Raw genomic sequence first — 21,407 nt, forward strand, 5'->3', positions numbered from 1 at the left:
TAGACAATACCCTGCTGCTATTCGTAGGGTTTTCACAGCCAATTTTTTTTGGAAGTGGGTGGCCAGGTCCTTCATCCTAGTCTGTCTTAGTCTGGAAGCTCCACTGAAACCTGTCCACCATGGGTGACCCTGCTGATATTTGAAATACCAGTGGCAGAGCTTTCAGCATCACATCATCATGCAGCCACCACAATATGACAACCGACAGACTGGATGGTGTGGTTCCCTGACTGGGAAACGAATCCAGGCCATGGTGATGAGAGCACCGAATCTTAACCACTAGACCACCAGGGCCAGCTAAAGGAACAGTTACCAGTTAGCAGATTATTATACAAGCCATGTGGACTCCAGGGTTGACATAACGAGGAACTTGGTATGTGTGGTAATTACTTGTACTCGAGTTGAGTTTTAGAAAAACATATAAAAGAAACGTTATTTCCTCTTTTAAAAAGGCTATGATGGTAAGAAGCATTCCATAAGCAATTACTATTCAGCACTATTTCAAGGGTTGGACTCAGTCAATGAATTTGAACTCCTAAAGAAAAGGAAATCTAATTGGAGGCCAAGGTAGTTTTACAAACGGGAGCTTGTGAGTTTTGTACTGACAGGTGCTGGTGAAAAGCTCATTAATCCCATTCAAGAATATAATAGGCCACATTCATACAGCACTGCATAGAGTACCAAGTCCTTTTATATAAATTCTCTCATTTGATGTTCCTAACCACCCTTTGAGATATGAAGAAGACAAAGAGTATTATTACTGTCATTAAAAAAAAAACAGCTTTATACAATTCATATACCAAACAATTCACCATTAAAAGTGTACAATTCAATGGTTTTAAGCATATTCATAGATATATGCAATCATCACCAAAGTCGATTTTACATTTTCATTACATCAAAAAAAAAAAAAAAAGCCCTATCCTTTAGCTATTTCTCCCTCTATCTCCTCCCTCTCTCCTCCTCCCCCTACTCCCAGCCCTAAGCAACCACTAATCCATTTTCTGTCTCTACAGATTTGCCTATTCTGGACATTTTGTATAACTGGAATCATATTATACATGGTCTTTCGTGACTGGCTTCTTTCACTTAGCATAAGGTTTTCAGAGTTCAGTCATGTTGTAGCATGTGTCAGTACTTCATTCTTTTTTATGCCCGAATAATATTCCATTGTATCGAGACGACACATTCATCAGTTGGTATACATTTAGGTTGTCTCCACCATTTGTTTATTTTGAATAATGCTGCTATAATGCATATACAAGTTTTTGTGTGGACACATGCTTTCATTTCTCTTGGGTATGTACCTAGGAGTGGAATTGCTGGGTCATGTGGTAACTCAGTGTTTAAATGTTCGAGGAACTGCGAGACTGTGTTCCAAAGTGGCTGCATTTTACATTCCCATCAGCAGTGTATGAGGGTTCTGATTTCTCCACATCCTTGCCAATACTTGTTATTATCTGATTTTTGATTCTAGGTGTTCTAATGGGTGTGAAGTGGTAGCTCCTTGTGATTTTGATTTGCACATCCCTGATGACTAATGATGTCAAACATCTTTTCGTGTGTTTATTGGCCATTTGAATATCTTCTTTGGAGCAATGTCTCTGCAGACCCTTTGCCCATTTTAAAATTGGGTTATTTGTCTTTTTTATTATTGAGCTGTAAGAGTTCTTTATATATTCTAGATATAACATCTTATCAAATATATGATTTGTAAATATTTTTTTCCATTTGGTGGGCTATTAACTTTCTTGATAATTCCCTTTGAAGCACAAAAGTTTTCAGTTTTGATGAAGTCCAATTTATCTATTTTTTCTTTTGTTGCTTGTGCTTTTGGTGTCATATCTAAGAATCCAGTGCCAAATCTGAGGTCATGAAGATTTTCTCCCATGTTTTCTTCTAGGAGTTTTATATTTTAGCTCTTATGTTTAGGTCTTTGACCCATTTCAAGTTAATTTTTATATACTGTGTGAGGGAAGGTCCAACTTCATTCGTATGCATTTGAGTACCCAGCTGTCCCAGCAGCATTTCTTGAGAAGACTATTCTTTCCCTCATTGAATGGTCTTGGCAGCCTTGTTGAAAAACAGTTGACCATAGACACAGAAGTTTATTTCTGGACTCTCAATTCTATTCCATTGATCCATATGTCTATCCCTATGCCAGTACCACACTGTCTTGATTACTGCTGCTTTTTAAGTTTTGAAATTGGGAAGTGAGTCCTCCAACTTTATTCTTCTTTTTCAGTATTATTTTAACTATTTGGAGCTCCTTGTAATTCCACATGAATTTTTGAATCAGCTTGTCAATTTCTATAAAGAAGTCAGCTGGGATTCTAATAGAGATTGCTTTGAATCTGTAGATTAATTTGGGGAGTATTGCCATCTTAGCAATATGTCTTCTAATACATGAACATAAGAGATTTTTTTCCATTTATTTAGATCTTCTTTAATTTTTTTCAATGTGTTGTAATTTTCAGAGTATAAGTTTTATACTGCTTTTATTAAATTTATTCATAAGTATTTTATTCTTTCTGATGCTATTGTAAATGGAACTGTTTTCTTAATTTCATTTTTGGATTGTTCATTGCAAGTATATGGAAGCACATTGTTTTTAGATTGACCTTGTATCCTAAAACCTTGCTGAACTCATTTACTGGTTCTAATCATTTTTTTAGTGGATTCCTTAGGATTTTCTCTATATAAGATCATATTATCTGTGAATAGAGATAGTTTTACCCTTCCTTTCCAATCTGGACGCCTAAAGTTTAGCCTTTATCTTCAAGGAATCTACCAATCTCTTCCCCAGTGCTTTTCCCCACAACCTCCACTGTTTTTGAGAGCACCCTTAGACCTGAACTTCTTTATACTCTGTTGCAAATGCAGTCAGTTCTTCCGTGGGTGGGGAATTTGGAGCTCTTTGTTCTGTAGCCTGCTTCTCCGAGACCCCCGCGGCAAAATCTCTGAGGCATGGCTCTGTAGCTGGCAGCAGGGACAACGGCATGCTCCTCTCTGAGTGACATCTTTGCTTTAGCTGCTGAGTGCCAGGTGGAGGGGAGGCAGTAGCCTCGGTTCTTTTTGGCTTGTCTCTCCTAGCTAGAACTCTTGCCCACCCCACGAGCCAGGGCAAGGCCATTCAGGGTACCCAGTACACACCTTGGTGCCATGCTCAAGGTAGGGCCTCTCCCCCAGCAGTGGGGCTGGAGCCACACTTGCTCAGAACTTAATTTCAGCACCAGGTAGCTGGGGGCAGGATGAGTAATGCTGATACGATTGTGATGGCTGATGTGAGGTGGTGCTGAGCAGGGCTGCTGGGAGAGGGTCCTGTGTTCTTAGCTCCACCAGTCTGGAGTGGAGGTCTGTCTCACTGAGCTGGGAGGGGAGGGGGAATGGTGTAGGTTCAAATATCACAGATTCTCACTGATCTTGCCAAGTTTAGTGGATTTTCTTGAATAAATGGTTCTTCATTTGCTGTATATACTTATGACCATTTCCAGAGACTTTAAATGTTTTTTAAAAGTAATCTTTATCAGTTTTCCTGGGGAACTGGTTCACAGGTCTCCTCATGCTGCCATGCTGGACATGGAACCCTTATTACCACTATTTAATAAATGAGAACAACGTTCATGTAACTGGGAGACTGGGGGTGGCAGAGGGGAAAGGAAAGTCACCCAGGATCTGAACAGTACAAATGCCTAACTATAGAAGTGCAGGGTGGTAAATGACATTAGATGGCATCTATATCAGATTTTACTGGATAGAGTGATCTCTCTACAACCACTCTTGGATGTGGTCCTTCAGTCTCTACTTGAACATTCCCAGGAATGGGGAACTCACTACTATGAGTTTGGACTGAATATTATCCCCATGAGCAAAAAAACTACGTAAAATCAAAAAAACTTGTGCCTAGCAAGGCCTGCTGTACGTACAAACAAAAGGGGAAACAGAGAAAATAGGTTCTTTGGAATCTTAAACAACCTGATGTCACCAGCAGGTCACAGGCATGCTGTAAAAAGGCAACTAGCTGTTTTTGGATAGCAGGTGCCCAAGAGACTGCTCTAATTTTAGAATTAACATAGTGCTTACTAAAGAGGTCCAGGACTCATGGGTCTGGAATGTGACGTTCTTGCACCCTCAGGCTGTGCAGACTCATGTTCTACCGTTGGTTCTGCTCCAATCATTTTCTGATATTGAGAGAGGGAGAACCAGAACACAGAACTGGCATGTGCCTGAGGAATTTGCCAAGAAATATGATTTAAATACCAACCTTGAGAGAGAGAGTTGGTGATGGCTACTCTCTGACAGGCTAAGAGCAAATTTGCACAGTGGCATTGTGCTGATTATCCTCTACCTTCTCCAGATCCTTTCTCTGCCCTTCTCTGCCAGCTCCATGCCCCAGGAGGCTGACCGCTGCAGGGAACATCAACTGGGCCCCAACACTAGCCATCCTGCAGTTGTATTCAGTCAATGGGGAGCACCAGCAGATCAGAGAATGAGAAGAGAGAGGCTGGGGTATTGCTTCCCTGCTCTGGAACCTGGTCTCTATCTGGAGCTGTGGCCCATCCTCTGTCACAGATCCAGTAGCATGATTTCCTGTCCTTGTCCTGTTGAGCCAACGAGTGCTGCTGATGGTGTCTTACTGTCTCTTGTTTGTACCCTTAACACCCATACCTTTGAAACAGACAGTCATTAAAATCTCTTCATTTGATTCAAGTGGGGGTGAATTCTGTTTCCTACCAAACAGATTCCTTGTTACCATCCTGCTGTGGTAACAATGTTCCTTCCATCTCCCTCAATTATTATCAGGCCTAGAAAGAAAGCAAGCCCCATGCTGCTATCCTCGCATTAACTCTAGGGGACCTCATACACTCATCTGGGTCTCACGTAAAAAAAACAGATGACTTTGTTCATATCCGCCCTGGAATTTTAAGCCTCTGTTGGATCCACGAATCTGTTTATTCCACAAGCTCTTTCCAGAGGATGAAGAGCTAACATTTCTACATAGCTTGACTGTTGCTTGGAATCAGAATTTGTTTGGTGCCTGAACTTTTCCTGCATTATGTGAAATATGCAGTCTTTGTGCCCTTATGGGATGGTGGGAAATTGTGACACATAGCACATGGTTTCCTAGTTTAATTTTGAACAGTTGTCCTCTGAGTTATGCCCCAAAGTTCTAGCTAATCAGTAAGTTTCCTTGTCCATGAGCAAGAACATAAAAAAATTTATTTTTAAAATTTTAAGCATAGGAAAAAGCAAACTACCTTCTTAGGTCTGTGTTAATTCACCCAAGCTCTTTCTTGTGTTCACAGCCAAATGACTAAACCTTCTATTTATGAATAGAGGGGCTTCCCAAGACCTAGAGACTCATCATTGCTTTTAGGCATTCATGTCACAAGCCAGCCCAAGCTATATTTTACCAAGCAGTTAGCTGGCATACTGGTTTGAATCTTTTATTTATTTATAGTGACAGTAACATATTTGGCACTTACATGTTCTCCTAAAAGCCTGATAACCCCAGGTATCTTGTGCTATAAGTGGCCCAGCTCTCACCGAGTTAGAAATGAGTGTTTGGAGGGCAAGGGTGATGGGGAACATTCCAATTTGCCAACAGTTCCCTAATGCAAGTATGTCTTCGGAGCAGCCGTGTCGGCTACCAAGGAAACCTGTGAATTCGCCATGGAAGCTGTCAGACCAGCTTAGAGGCATCAGTGATGAACATCCTGAGTTATTTCTGGAGAAGGTGATTGATGTTTCAAATATAAGATGACATTTTGATGGGATCCAGACTTGCTGTGACAGGAGTTAATGAGGATAATGATGAGGATAATGATATTTACATTATACCTTTCTTCCAAAGAACGCTTCAGTCCTTTTATCTCATCTGCGTTGAAAATGTCCCTTTGGAGTTGGGAGAGGAAGGTGTTACTAATCTGTTTTTCAGGAGAGAAAATATAGAGAGAGTTAATTGCCCAGCTTTCAGCCTCCATTTTGGTGGTGAGAAGAGACGTTTAAGTGACACATTAAACTTGGAGAAATGAAACTTAGAGAAACACCTGTCTCAGTTCCCAGCCATCCTATGCAATGCTGCTGTATCAAGCTCCAGTAATATCACTCCCTGACCCAAAAGTCTTCAGGGGATCCTCACAGACTGCCAAATTCAGTCTGAATACCCTACCTTAGCAGGCAAGGCCCTTGACATTCCACCTACATTGTCTCACTACGCTCTTATATTTGCCCCTGTTTCAGCAAAACAAATCCACTTGCTTGCCCCTACCATCTGCTCTGAGCACCCCATTCTCCTTTCATAATGTTCATCACACTTGCTGTAACCTGTTTAATGTCTGTCTTCCTATTTGGATGTAAATTCCAGAAAAGCAGGGACTGTCATCATTGTATCCCCAGGGCCTAGCAGAGTTAACTGGCACACAGTAGTTGCTTCTGAAGAGCACACTATGCTCTCCCACCTCCACGCCTTTGCTCACCTGTTCTCTCAGCCTCGAATGCCTGCACTCCCATCTCGGCCTCACGAAGCCGCCGCTGTTCTTCCAAGCCCAGATCAAACCCCAATTCCTCAGTCTGGTCTCCCCTCCTTGGGAACCACCACAGCATTTTTCTTTTTAGTTCTTACCTTACCTTCTGTTGTGTCTGTAATCATCTGTGCACTTGTGTAGCCTTCCTTCCCTGCCCCTCCTAGACTGTCAGCTTTTGAAACTCAGGAGCTGCACCCCGGAGCTGGTAGAGTATGGGCACTTGTTAAACATGTGCTCACTTGTCTAAAACTATTGTTGACCAGTATTCTTTGTTCAGCAAAATTCCCATTTCCAGAATCTGCAGCTTGTCACAAGAGGGGATTTTTCTCATTCTTTTCTTCCTCCATTCTTCTGGAAGGCTGGGAGGAAGATCAGTCAGGGAGCCCCTGCCAACTCATCCTTTAACAAGTGTCTCCCTCTCTTCTGTGAGGAGCCCTCTGGTACTTAGGCAGAGGGTTCCATTTCTACGGGGGCCCAGAGCAGGTCTGCAGGGCTGGCTGTTGGCATTTTTTACCTTCATCTCCCATATCCATGCCAGTCTAAACAATGTAGAACTAATCAACGCACCATCAACTGAGATGGTGTGATTAAATCAATGACCTCTCCCAAGAATTTTAGTACTGGTCTGTGCTTCTGGTGACCATTTGCACAAACCATTCAGTCACGATAAGAAGACACCAGACTGGACTAACTCTGGGTGTGTGTGAAACCTTATAAGCAACACATTTTCGACAGCTTGAAGACTCCTGGCTACTAGCAATGTGGGCATACCGAACATCTGTGATATATACTCCAGATAAATTAGAAAGAGCTGCTTCGACAACCGTGTCACAGAATATTCAGGGCTGTTAAAACTGATGATGTAGATCTATATTTAATTGACATGGAGAGATGCCCACAATATATTGCTAAGTGAAGGAAGCAGGATACAGAACAGCAGGATTATGTAAAATTATTCCATATTGATATCTATTCAAAGATGTATGGATATTCTTCAAAATGTTAATAGTGGCTATCTCTAGGTGATGAAATTTTGGGCAATTTTTTTCTTTACTTTTGTTTTTATAGATTCCTTTGTATTGTTTGAATTTTATTTTTACAGTGAGCAGTTATTTTTACAATTAGAAAAAGAAATCAATAAAGCTACTTTCAGTTCAAAAAAATTGTTGGAAATAAAAAAGCCTCATTAAAAAATCTTCAAGTTTCCTAAAAGATGCTTACTGTAAAACAAACAAAAACAAAAACAAAACTTTTGCATGAATGAAGAAAAAAATTGTTCAGCTGCCTCCTTAACTGAGCCATATAATATGCTGACCACAGTTAGGAGTCAAAAGGAAGAAGGGAAGCCTTTTGAAGGAGGAGCACATGTGAAATTAATATCCCCTGACCTAGCAAGGAGAATACGCATCCTTTTTAAGCGCCTGCAGCATGAAGTACCACTGCAAATATCATTTGAATCCAAGCTTTTGATGGTAGCCAATTTACAGGTACAGTATTTCTAATTCCATAACTTATATGACAAGAGAGAAAACTTCCCATCTCTGATAGCAAAAAAACGGTGACTTCATTCACCACCGCAGTTTCTGTTGCAAAAAAGAGACGTAGGCTGTTGATCACAGTACAACTCACACTTTATTCCATCATGATTGGTATACTTGTAGGATCAGGACAGCAAGAGACTAAAATCAGTGCTCAGGACTTCTCTGGACTAAAGGGCCGTGAAAGGCATTACTGGTTTTGGCACACAGGGTGGATAACCATACGTTGGCTAGAACAAGATGGTCAGTAAAATAAAATGCACGAATCTCACACTGCGTAGAAATCATGTCTGAGGTCTGTAGAATGTTAAAGAGTAAATAATGACAAAGACTAACATGCAACTCTACATAAGTCACATTATTCATCTACAGACTATTTTCCCCCCTTACAGATGAAGAGACGGCCTTAGTAGTCTGTTTACAGTAGCTTAAAAGAACAATCAATACACATTAGAGAGCTCTGCCTGCTGATTTCTATAGCAATCCATCATATTTGAAGAAATAATGCTAAATAATGTACTTTCTTTATATTGTCTTTATTAAATTGAATCTTACTGACCAAGTAATTCTGACTCAACTTTTATGTACTTAAATACAAATTCTAATGTCTTTATAATGTCAAAAAGCATTTTCTGTTAGTGTATCTATCCTTGCAAGTCACAATAGACAAGAGGGAAACCTATGTAGTGGGTTATCTTTCCTCTTCAACAATAACGTTATGCTGAAGAGAACATCTTCAGAAGTAATACTACTATGCTGCAAATATTTTAGGTTTTCACATCATCATATCACATAGGGAGTCCAAAGAAGCCAGCCTAGTAGTCGACGTAACAGTGCAGAATAAGATTCTGTAGAAGAGGCACACAGATTCTAAGTGATTTCTTGAGACAAAGAGAAGGAAAGAGGGAAAGAAGCAAAGAAAAGGAAAAGTGAAAAACAGCTTTCTATAGAACAAATTGTTCAAAAGAAAAATCTATTTACTTGCAACTGACTACACATAATAGAGAACAGTTCTTTAATCCGGGATGATAGAAGTAAAGATATTGAAAATTATATGTCAGTTAACTTTAATATTAAGCCTAAACTCGTTGATTGGGGTAGTTTTCCCATGGTTGTTTTTGAGATACCGAACTCTCACAAGGATAATTTCTGCTTTTGCCAGCATAGGGCCGGATTTAACCCAAACGGGCAACCATCACTGCTGGGGACAATTTTTCTTTATTAATTTGGGCATGTGGGTAACATACATTCTCTCTCTGGTAAAAACATATTATTCACTCATGATGAGACACTTGGAAATATGACAGTGATCAAGATATGATTCATTCATAGGATGCATATAATTAGACATTTGCACGTGAAATGAATTTTAAAGTTAAGCAAAAAGGAAGAGGAGGAATTTCTTGAAAGTCTGGCATAGAATCATCAAATAAATATAAAAGACAGATAGTGGTTAAGGATGTCTTGGCTTTCTCAGAGGTTTATCACTTCCATTTGCCAAGGCGGAGATGAAATGAATGAAAGTAATTCTCTCTTGGTCACCAAATATAAGAAATGTTTGATAACAAACACACAGGTGAGCAGAGCAAGACTTGAAATAGTATTTCTTAATCTCCCTGATTCTTAAACAACAAGCCATAGGCAATACAGGAAAGGTGGAGATGACTAGGGCGTTTGATAACATGCCTGGATGAGTCACTGTTCCTTGGAAAATACCATTTCCCTGGCCTGCTAAAAGGCTGATTCTTTCAGGTTTAAGTAGAAGACAATGATCTCTCCCTTCATTGCGGCATTGTTCTTTGTAAGTTTAAAGTTGTGTAATTTGAATGCTAGGGAGGAAAGAAGTTTTAATTGAATTCTACAGTAAATATTCATGGACATTTCAAAGTAGAATTGTCCATTGTCTGCGGTTGATTTCAAGCACCAAGCCGATCACTTCCTGAACATGCTCCAGCTGCCTTGCTCTAGACCATCAATAAACATCGTTAGATGCAACGTCTCTTTTGAAAGAAATAACTTTGCTAGACCAGGATAACTGCAGGGGATTGAAGCCTGGAAATGGGGTGAGTCATGATGGGAGGAAAAAGAAATGAGTTGAAGGAAAAAATAAGACTATTCCCCAAGGTCTGTATATGGCCAGTAATGAAACAAAAATTCATGGAATGTGACTTTACAGACTTTCTAAGATGTATCCACAGGGTGTTTCCAAGCTTCCTGATCTACGATCCCCTGGCAACTCATCTGAAGCTGAATTAACTTCTTAGGTATGGTGCCCTACTTCTTCTGGAATTTAGATTTCTGGGACAAATCCCATCAGGATGTGCCTCTGTGTAGTTAACTTTCCCCAACAGCATCTCTGATTTTGGTCACAGTTCTGCTGAGAGGCCCGTTTACCCCTCTGGGGAAGAGTGGGGGCGGTGGCAGGAGATGTAGCTACTAGGCAGAGGAGACCAATGGCAGACAGGGTGGACCCGCAGGAAGGTATCCAGAAGGCAAGACCTTGCACTTTACCCAAGGTCAAGGTGACTGTGATAGCAGTGGAAAAGGCAAAAGAAAGTAACTGGAAAAAATGTTTCCAGAGTTCAGAAGAAAAAAAGAGGGAAAAGGGGAGAATCTATGGACCAGGGAATTTCACAGTAACCAAAGATGATTAACGATACAGAGAAAAAGAGACTCAGCTTATCTGACTGATCAAGAAGACATTCTTCACCATATATTGGCAATTAAACAATTTCACACTGATAGTACAAACATTAAAATGAGTGTTTCCTTACTATTATTAATCACATTTCAATACTTCATTAGCTCTATATTTTCTAAATTGCTTAATTCATTTAGCAAATCCACAGCTTAGGTACCACTGTGAGGGGAGGGAGGGGAGGGTGCATAACAAAGCAATTAAACTTAGAATTAAACTTTTGTAAACCAGAGTTAGTAGCACAGTGGCACAGTAGATTGTCAATGAGAATGACAGGAGAGGGTACAGTTATTGGCCTGTGAGTGCAGTACTGCCGGCTACTAGGGAGGGACTCAACTCAGGAGTCTGCCTTCTTGTTAATTAAAATCGAGCAGCAGGTGAGCAGTCCATCTACCTTTTCCATTTCAGAATGGCTCACAGGGATCAGCATATGGTCCTTCAGCTTTTCATAAACCTACAGTAGGAATCAAGGAAAGGTAGAGAAGAAGGATTATGTTTCTGCTTGTCTTACCCCCTCCTCCCCGCCTGGTGTAGAGAATTAATTTGGCTTGTGAATTTAGGCTTTTCACCCATTTAACCCAAAGAGATGCATGCAATTAAGACCACACACATGCCCACAGCCATACCCATAGAGCTAGTAGCATTGGTTAACCACGAGCTCTATGCTTTAACCTCAAAGCCAAAGATGTGTCAGAAATGTGGTTGTTACTAGAGATGTCTTCACTCTGCCATTGTCATTGCTAGATTAAGTGATACACAAAGTCAGTGGCTGTGTTTTCAGTCTGAATATTACTCTCTCTCCACACTTTAAAACCCTCTCAACTATACTTATGTTTCTTTCCTTACCAACGCCACTGGAAAAACTTGACAAAATAGAATTTCAGTGAAGTATTTCAGGTCAAACTGCTTTTAAATTACAGGTGTGAATTTTATAGCATCTTTTGACACTAATAGGAAGCATGTGTCAAAATTTCAAATTAACAGTCCACAGATTTTTCTCTGGTGATCAAAGCACATTTTTTTGAAAACAAAATCACTTGAAAACACGCTGTCTAAAACAATCTACCACGCTTCCTTAGGAGCACTTTGTTCCTTAAAATTCGATACAGTGGCTAATTAAGAGGGCTGGAGTTGGACAGAGTTGGGTTCCGGAGCCAGTTCTGTCAACTTACTACTTAAAGTGTGACTTTACTCAAATGACATGCCCCCTGAGCCTCCGATTACTTCTCTGTAAGAATGGAAGAATAACAGCGCCCCCACAGGGCTGTTGTGAAGAATCAATAAGAGAATGCATGTAGCCTGTTCTACACAGTGCCTGGCACAGGGGAAGCCCTCAGTCAATGGCGATGTTATTATAGCTATTGTTGATAGACACAGGGCTGAAGGCAGAGCAGTTAATGATCATGTGGTTGTCAGATGACCAATGTGGCTGAAGAGGTGCGAATGCTCCAGAGCTGTGTTTCTCCAAGTCAGTTCCGTGACCCGAGTGCCTGTTGATATTGCAGATTCTAGGATGGAGGTCCAGGAACCTGTATTTTCAACAACCATGATGCACATTAAAGCCTGAGACGCACTATTCATCTGAGAGCTGGTTAAGCCCCAGTCTGGGGTCAGGAGTCCTATATTTTCCTCACGGTCACACTTTCAGCCATGGAAATAGAAATTATCTATGTATCCCCCACCCTTCTCTTTTTATCTGCTAAGAGAGAGACTGATCATGAGAGTAAGCCTAGTAATTATACAGTATTGCATACTTAAAAGATGGCATAAAATATTTTCTAAAATTTTTAAAGCTGAAGATGTAAAAAAATTAAGATCAGTGGTTACTAAAGCCTCTTCAGTAATGCTTAGTATAAACATCTTGTTCCTCTGGCCAGAGACGAAGATACAGAAAGGCCTAAAAAAGATATGGACACTTGAAGGATCTATGGATGAGCACTTTATATCTGCTTGGTAGGATTAAACTGAAATGAGTCAAGTGCACAGATGAGACTGGCAGAGTGCCCTGAAAGACAAGACAGATTTTCTTAGACCAGGAAAGAATTCCGTATCTAGGGACAATTCCCTTGTTGGAACACAAATGCAGAGACTCTTAGAGGGACCCGTTGGCTGATTCCAAGTGTACTGTATTTTTTCCTGGTCTATCTTTTTGATCCTTTGCTACCTAGGATGTGCAGCCAAAAAGCCCTTCTTTTTGCAGCCCTGATAATGAGCACCCACCTCTCTGGGTCATTCATACTTCTCCACCTTAAGAAACAAATGACCCTCTGATGAAAGGCAGCTCAGATTTGTCAGAAAACAATGACACAGTGGACCATCTAATTGTAGGTCTCTAGGCCTCATTAGTATCTGAGTGTGGGGTGGTACAGTTAATTAGAGCTGGAGCACAGACTTGTGAGATCGAAGTACTCATTTGAAAAGCTCTGAACATCAGGCATGATCATCTCAGTTACTGTGCATGCATTAGTGACCAATGACATGAATGAGAAGAGTGAATTAAATAAACTTTCCTTGTGCCCTAAATTATATTATCTTTTCTGCTTTCTTAATGATTTGATGTGTATAGAGGAAAAGGAAACCCCTGTTATTTGTCACTCCATCATGAAAAAATCCCCAGGCAGGAGGGCTGTCAGGGAGGCCTACCCAGCTGCAGTGGCCAGGAAGGTTGTTTTTTTTTACCTTTGCACTTTCTGGATACTCTTCAGGGGTTCGGTGCAGCAAGACATGGCCTTTGCTGGGGATATTTAGATATATACAGTTTGCGGCAACGTCATCAGGCACGGTGAGTTTGTCGTAGCGGTGGTCACTCATCTGTTGCATGATCTATAAAGAGAAACAAAGCAGGCTTAAGCAGAGCGTCTCTCCACGCTTTCAAACAGAAGGAAGGCAGTGCGATGGGATATAGGCTTGCAACCGATGCCTGAGAAGGCTTCTCTGTGTTGAGGTTCCTGTCTATTACTTCTTCATTAGAATCAGAAGAGGAAAACCTGATTCTTTGGAAGAACAGCAAGGGTTCTTATTGTTGTTCTTTTAAAAGTGTGTTTGCCTCTAATTTTACAAAGGTTTTAAAACTGTCTATAGTTTTTCTAGTTTTTGTTCATGAGACCTATCAGTAAGACACAAAATGGCCACATACAAAAGGCCGAGTTGGGGTTTTGATGATATCTTTGGCCAAATAAGCAGGGCTGCCCTGGTCTATAGGAAAAAAGGACCAAAGCAGTAATCTGAATGGTCAATAATCTGACTTAGTTATAACTACACAGACACACACACACACACCCTCTTGTAGGTACATTTATTTTTATTATTATTTTTAAATTAATTGATTTTTTTTGTGTGAGGAAGATTAGTGCTGAGCTAACATCTGCCAATCCTCCTCCTTTTGCTGAGGAAGATTGGCCCTGGGCTAACATCCATGCCCATCTTCCTCTACTTTATATGTGGGACGCCTGTCACAGCATGGCTTGGTAAGTGGTGCATAGGTCCACACCCCGGACCCGAACCTGTGAACCCTGGGCTGCCAAAGCAGAGCGCACGAACTTAACCACTACACCACCGGGCCTGGCCCTGTAGGTACATTTAAATTGAATTTCCCTCTCCGTTGGCAGGTGACACCCTTAATACAATAAGCATAAAAATCACTGGAGGAGAATGTTAAACTCACATTCCTAGGCGTCACCCCCAGGGACTCTGGTCTGGCACATTTGAAGTGAGGCATAGAATTCTGCATTCTGAAGCTCTCCAAGTAATTCTGAGGCAGATCGTCCCTGGACCACACTTGGAGAAAAACTGATCTAGCAGGTCTATATATCAAATGACAGGTTTATTAATGTCTTAGTATAAAATAACTTTAAAAATAATGCAAAAATGAACTCTGCACAAAATTTAAAATACGGATACCGTATCCTTTTCTCCTCACCAAATCAAAACAAAAACCCAAAAAACAATACCCTCCTCCACACACACAACAAAAATATCCAAATACCAAAAACAAAAACAAATATTATTTTGGGCTTAGTCATGTAGACTCTTTCTATTTTTTATTTATTTATTTAAAAGATTTTATCTATTTATTTTTCCCCCAAAGCCCCAGTGAACAGTTGTATGTCATAGCTGCACATCCTTCTAGTTGCTGTATGTGGGACACGGCCTTAGCATGGCCAGAGAAGCGGTGTGTTGGTGCGCGCCCGGGATCCGAACCCGGGCCGCCAGCAGCAGAGCGCAAGCACTTAACCGCTAAGCCATGGGGCCGGCCCACTATTCTTTATTAATATCCACACATTTTAAGGAATCTGCTGAAAAGTCATGCCATGAAGGTATATAACAAGATCTTTTGCACAATCTGGTTCTAATCTACCTTTCCAGCCAGGTCTCCCTTTACCCTTCAATATTTGTATGTAAATGTGTTTCATATTACTAGACCCCCAAATTAGTAGATTTGCCCACTCAGTCATGGCGGCATTGGACAGTAAGATTTACGAAAGAGCAGAAGAGACTGCATGCTCCCTGTAGAAAATTCAGTCCCAAGAGAATGTGAAGAGTAGCACATAGTAAGCCCTTCCTGACTAGTGAATCAGATAAACCATTCACTTCTCCTAGTGCGGAATATGAGAAAAGCTGAGAGAGGCCAGGAGTAATCTGAAAATGGACTATCCTTCACATGGAAGGAAACATCAGCAGCGGGGATGAGCTTAAGCACTATATCAAAGGCTGAGAGATGCAAAGATGAGCAGGACATAGATCCAGTTTTTGAAGAGATCACAGTCTAATGGAGGAGACTGTCAGACAAACAGCTAATTATATTACAATAAGAACAAGCAGGGCACCATGCTAAACATTTTACATTTATTAGCTAATCTCAAAATTCCCATTTTATAGATGAAGAAACTGGACTGAGAGAGGTCAAATAACTTGCTCAAGGTCACACAGGTGGATTCAAGCCCCGATCCGGGCAACTCGAAACCTTCTTGATGAATCATCTCCCTTTGCTCGCTTTCTCCACCTCTATAGCTGCAGATCTCTCCTACAAACTATCATAACATCTACTTCTTTGCACGCATTTGGTACTTATTATTTATTCTCCTGTGGTACCACTAATTCTCTTTTCATATGTAATCCTATTATGACATGGTACGGTTTGGTGCACCTACAGGACTTGATGGGACATCTCTCTTGCACTTTTAATTTAAACTGTTCCCTGAAGGGACAGGCCCATAGAGTGGACCACCTATAGGGTGGTTTCTTCTTTGGAGCCCTGACTGAGAAACCTTAGATCTATTCAAACATGTGGACAATTAAGAAGTTAAAGACACTCCTAAAGGTTAACTATTTTAAGCAAATTAACAACATATTCAACTTAGCCCTCTTTATAAAATGGATATGCCCAGAAATAATATGAAGAGGCATATTTAAGAGAAAAAAATCCAGACCCAAGTAGCTCTCTTCTACTACGAATTGCTATTTAATTATGCCTTATGCAGACTTTCCTTCTGGCTGCTTTCAAAACATAATAATAGTAGCTTCCATTTATTATCGTGTGGGAGGGGGCACATTAAGACCATCAACTCTGGAGTAAGACCTGGGTTTGAGTTTCAGCTCTAACCTATAAGAGCTATGTAAATTTAAGCATTTCTTTTTTTTTTTTTTTTTTTTACTTCTTGGTTTCCTCACCTATAAAATTGGGATAATAATAGTCTGTCACATACTTATTGTGAAGGTTAAATGAAGATAATGTCTATAATAAGGCACAGTAATAAGCGCTTAATAAGCTACTAGTATTTTATGACAGCAAGACCAGACGAACAAGGTTCAAGTTTCCAGTCTGCAATCTCATCCACTATTCTGGCAAGCTTTGACCTTTAACCTCACTCTTAAGATAGCCTGTTTTGGAGGTCAATCCTTATTCTTAAAACCACCATAATGTACAGCCATTGTTACCTAGTCAAGCCTAGATAGAACAAAAAAAAACTCAGAAAATCTAATATTCCCATTGGCTTCATTTTCTAAGCAACCGGGAGAAGTGTCGGTAGCATATTTTGGTCCATCACATTCAGGCTAGTTGTTCCCACCATTCATAAGCACCAGATAATTGCCAGTTGGTTTTCCAGTTTAATTCATGCATTCATAGACGATTCATGCCACTCTTTATCCAGAGACAAAGAAATCACCTATGGCTCTTAGTACAATATGAGCTGAAAGAGAGAGAAGCGTGGCAAGATCACATCTCATAGGCCTGACTATACCTTCAATGGAGCAGCCTGGGCAAATTTCCCACCTCTCAGCCTGACTCATGCATGTCCGGTGGTGACTATGAAGCAGAAACATGGAATGTTGTACATTCCAGAGGAAGTGTTATCAAGGATTGTTATCAGTGCTGACTTCTTGTTTATTAGCGAGGAACAAAATAAACTCTCCAAGGTTGTGCTTACCTCCGCTACTGTGGAGTAACGGAGACTGTGTATTTCCTTTCCCGATGTGCTTTATTTACTTGGGCTTCAGCTCTCTCCACGTTCCCTCCCATCCCCCACCTGCACTCTTTGAGGGAAGAGTCCTCTCCACCCCCCTAGTTTCCTATGTTTGATTTGTTGTTTTTCAGTTAATGGCATTTACTTGAAATTCTAATTGCTGTTTTTCCGTACTCTTTAATGTTTCTCTCTTTTCTGGGTCATATATTTATAATTTATAGCTTCTGGTGACAGCATTCCTAAAATTACTGACATAAGGGCCAGTGTCCAACCTAGCATTGTTGGAGGATAGTTTCATTTTTTTCATTACTGTGAGGAAAGGAATTATAATATCCTTAGTGGGGAAATAATTTAAGGCTGGGAATATATAAAGTAATTCACTGATAAAGTCTATTGAGAGTTACTCTTAAAATAAACGTCTTCACAAAACCCCTAAAGCCACTTAGAAGCTTTTCAATTAATTTGTCAAGGCTTCATGGTTATCATTTTAAGACAGGTTAAAAAATGTGCCAAAAGAAATGACTTTTAATAATAGAACAGGCCCCATTTGGAGCAGTGAGTGGTTCTGCTTAAGCATGGAAAGAAAAAAATACAAAAGCTATGTCAGGTGTAGTCTTTCTAAATGAAAAGGATTTAGGAAGCGGTGACTGTAGATAATAAACAAAAAATACATTTTTTTCCATGAAAAAGCTAAAAGGTGCTTATTCTAAACACAAAGAGTTTCTGTCTTTGAGACAAAGAACAGGGTTCTTTTTTCCTGTCAGAGTGATCGTTTCTTTCTCTCTTATATGTTGTTATTGTCTGACAGCTTGCCATTTATTTATAGCTGTGTTCAGGAGACACATGCATATACACAGCGCAGGGCACTCGCCATTCGGAGGGGAACACACAGGAAAAGATTCAGGAGACTGTCCCTCTCTCTGACATCTCTCCCCCGTTGTGTTGGAATCAGCACTGGGAGGATGCACTCACATAGCCCGCCTGGCAGGGCATCACGTCAGGAGCTCAGGCTCCCAAGGACCAGGACAGAGCCACCGCGAGGCGGAGGAACAGGTTTTTTCCCGCTTTGTGGATGCACGGAAGCCTTTGTTAAAAGATGAGCATCATTTCAAATATCCCGAGAATGTGCCTGTTGGGCTGTTTAGTTCTATGTTCCAACATTTTTTTCTAAAAAAGGGTGGAGAAGGAGTATCGCTCCAGAGCTCTGTGTAAAGTGTTCCTTTAACGCCAGGGGCAGTACTTCCTGCTTCTCACTGCGCCCCAAGCCAGAACAGGAAGAAGGCACCTGACCCCCCACAGCCACTACACATGCCCAAGAGACCCCAGACTCTGCATGATGCACATGAGTTCTCCAGGGTTTTGGGGGAAGATCTGAGAAGTCAAGTTGCTGCTCTAAATGCCTTTTCTGACTTGCCGTTTCCCAAAGGACTTATTCCACATTGTGGAAAACAGAGTAATTATTATTGGGATTGGACACAGTTGGCGTTCGGTTCAATTCAACAGTCCTTTATGGAGCGCCTCCTTTGAGTCAGGCACAATGGCAGTGGGAGGTGGGAAAAGGAAAGAGATGCAAAGGTAACTTGTCAGAGGCTCTGCTTCAGGAGATGCTAATCTATAACTTGAGGCAGGACAAGCATATGAAGGGTATGCTAGCAGTAAAAACGAAGCCAACCTCACTCCTATCATAGGCACCTCCTTAGTGAAGAAGGCACACAGCCATAGAGAGGAAATGGCTCTGAGAATCATCTTGGCCACGTTGCTGTGGTCTGTTACACAGCTGTTGGTTTGGAGGAGCCCGCCTTGCTCCCCAGAGTGGAGCTGTCACAAAATAGAGTGGGAAACGGCTGGCTTTCAGCCCGAGAGAATTTGCATGGCTAGTTGCATTAACATCCAGGCATTTCCGGCAGTTCCCAGCAGTTCTGGGAATCTTCTCATCCAAAAGACTGGAAGGCAGCTCCATTCTCCCACTTGTTACTCATGGTTTCTTTGTATTACATCAATTATTTAAAAAAAAAAAACAATTCCTGGCCTATGTTGCTTCACAGAACAAGTTAGGACTCACTGGTCAAATACTGAAACAAAGGTGTATAGAAATGAAAGATATTTAGAGATGTTTAGGAAATATTCAGAGCACATTTTTGGCTCCCTCAAAACTGATCTTCCTATGAAATATACATATGTACTCATCTCAACATATAAAAACTAAGCCAATATTAAAAGCAAATGATTATAGATTCTATTGATATATACAATATACAATGCTCAAGCACACTTTTCATTGCTACCGGATATCTAAAATCATTTATTAATTTATCCATCCAACAAGAGTTTATTGAGAGTCTGACAATATATCAGGCATGAAGCCATGGCAGTCCTTTTAAGACTGAGCCAACGCAGCTATGGATAACACTCTAGAATTGACATCATGTTTTCATTTTTTATAAGTCTTTCCACAGATCAGCTCAAAATGAACAGCACCTGAGAGAGGTAGTCTTTTTTTTTTTTTTTTTTTTGTGAGGAAGATCAGCCCTGAGCTAACATCCGTGCTAATCCTCCTCTTTTTGCTGAGGAAGACCGGCTCTGAGCTAACATCTATTGCCAATCCTCCTCCTTTTTTTTTCCCCAAAGCCCCAGTAGATAGTTGTACATCATAGCTGCACATCCTTCTAGTTGCTGTATGTGGGACGCGGTCTCAGCATGGCCGGAGAAGTGGTGCGTTGGTGCGCGCCCGGGATCCGAACCTGGGCCACCAGTAGCGGAGAGCGCACACTCAACCGCTAAGCCACGGGGCTGGCCCAGAGGTAGTCTTTTAAACATCCTCTCTGAATTGATGGGCTGCATAGATCCTAAGAATGAGGTTACATGGCTCTTTTTAGTTAAATCTGGGCAAACCTTCAATGCCAAATATTCCCTTTGAACTAGCTGCCATTTCCTCTACAAATTATCTCGCATATTTGGTGCTGCTGCTTTTGCTCAGATCAGATGGCCCACGTGAATATGAGGAGGAAAGACTTCCTCTGTTATTCAAACTCCAACCACAAATCAATTTCTGGAGGGGACCCTCAAAAATCATTTCTGCAGGGGATCCTCAAAAACCATGGTTTCTGTGGAAGGCTGGGAAAACCTCCCATACTCTTGGAGGACCACTCAGAGCTCTGTGGAGGTCTGGGGAGCAGGGCACGGACAGGAGAAATGAGGGGTGCTTCTCTGGGTGAGTCACAGCCCTGACTACGTTTTTCATTTCAGGAGTGGAGAGGGAAGGAATTCAGACCAAAGCACCCCTTCCAAAATGTAAAATATGGGCTCCTATGCTCTCTTCTTACCCCTGCCCATGCATTCTCTAAGACTAGCTCTACAGCAGAAGCAAATCTTCTCTAGTTTTATTCTTACATCTTGTATATAAATATAGTAGACAGCTGCCTACTTGGCTACTGAGGTCATGCACTGGCTATGCTTCCCCAGATACCTGCACCCTAAATCTCACCATCGAAAATTAATCATCTTGGGGGGCTGTTCCAGTGGTGCAAGCGGTTAAGTGTGTGCGCTCCGCTTCGGCGGCCCAGGGTTCGCAGGTTCGGATCCCGGGCGTGCACTGACACACCGCTTGTCAGGCCATGCTGTGGTGGCGTCCCATATAAAGTAGAGGAAGATGGGCATGGATGTTGCCCAGGGCCAATCTTCCTCAGCAAAAGAAGAGGAGGATTGGCACTGGATGTTAGCTCAGGGCTGATCTTTCTCACAAAAAAAAAAAAAATTAATTCTCTTGGGTATTGGGGGCTTGGTGATCTTTCATGTTCCCTTGGGTCATTCAAAAGCAAGAGACAACTGGAGCTTTATTGAGCTATCTTCTATTTATTGATTGTTCATCTATTCTTCAATCATTTCTCACAACAATCCATTTTTACAGAAGAGAAAGCCAAGGTTCAGAGAAATTCAGTAATTTGTCCAAGGTCACACATTAAGACAGTAAATCCAGGATTCAGGTCCAGGCACATCAGCCTCCAAATGTCCACCTTTTTCCTGTCACACCAAACTACTACCTTGCCAATATCCCTTGAAAGACTAGACTCAGAGCTCACCAACTGGCAGCCTGCGGGCTAATTTTTCCTGTAGATACAATTTATTTGACATGTATATATTTTTAAAAGTCTGCATTTAAATGCATTTTAGACAGAGAAAG

The 21,407-nt window shown here is 41.1% G+C and overlaps 1 protein-coding gene across 1 annotated transcript in view; it reads right to left on the bottom strand.

Moving 5' to 3' along the window:
* Nucleotides 1-8,140: 8,140 nt before the first annotated feature.
* The window catches only part of DDAH1 (dimethylarginine dimethylaminohydrolase 1), a 134,813-nt gene continuing 121,546 nt past the window's right edge, over nt 8,141-21,407 (bottom strand). Inside the window, exons 5-6 of the mRNA XM_058538414.1 lie at nt 13,443-13,586; nt 8,141-11,217 (exon numbers count right to left, since the gene is read on the bottom strand). Of these exons, the coding sequence (XP_058394397.1) occupies nt 11,101-11,217; nt 13,443-13,586 (261 nt within the window). The 3' untranslated portion in view covers nt 8,141-11,100. The remainder of the gene's footprint in view (nt 11,218-13,442; nt 13,587-21,407) is intronic.

This window comes from Diceros bicornis, chromosome 4 (assembly GCF_020826845.1).
Source record: "Diceros bicornis minor isolate mBicDic1 chromosome 4, mDicBic1.mat.cur, whole genome shotgun sequence".
NCBI classification, from domain to species: Eukaryota; Metazoa; Chordata; class Mammalia; order Perissodactyla; family Rhinocerotidae; genus Diceros; species Diceros bicornis.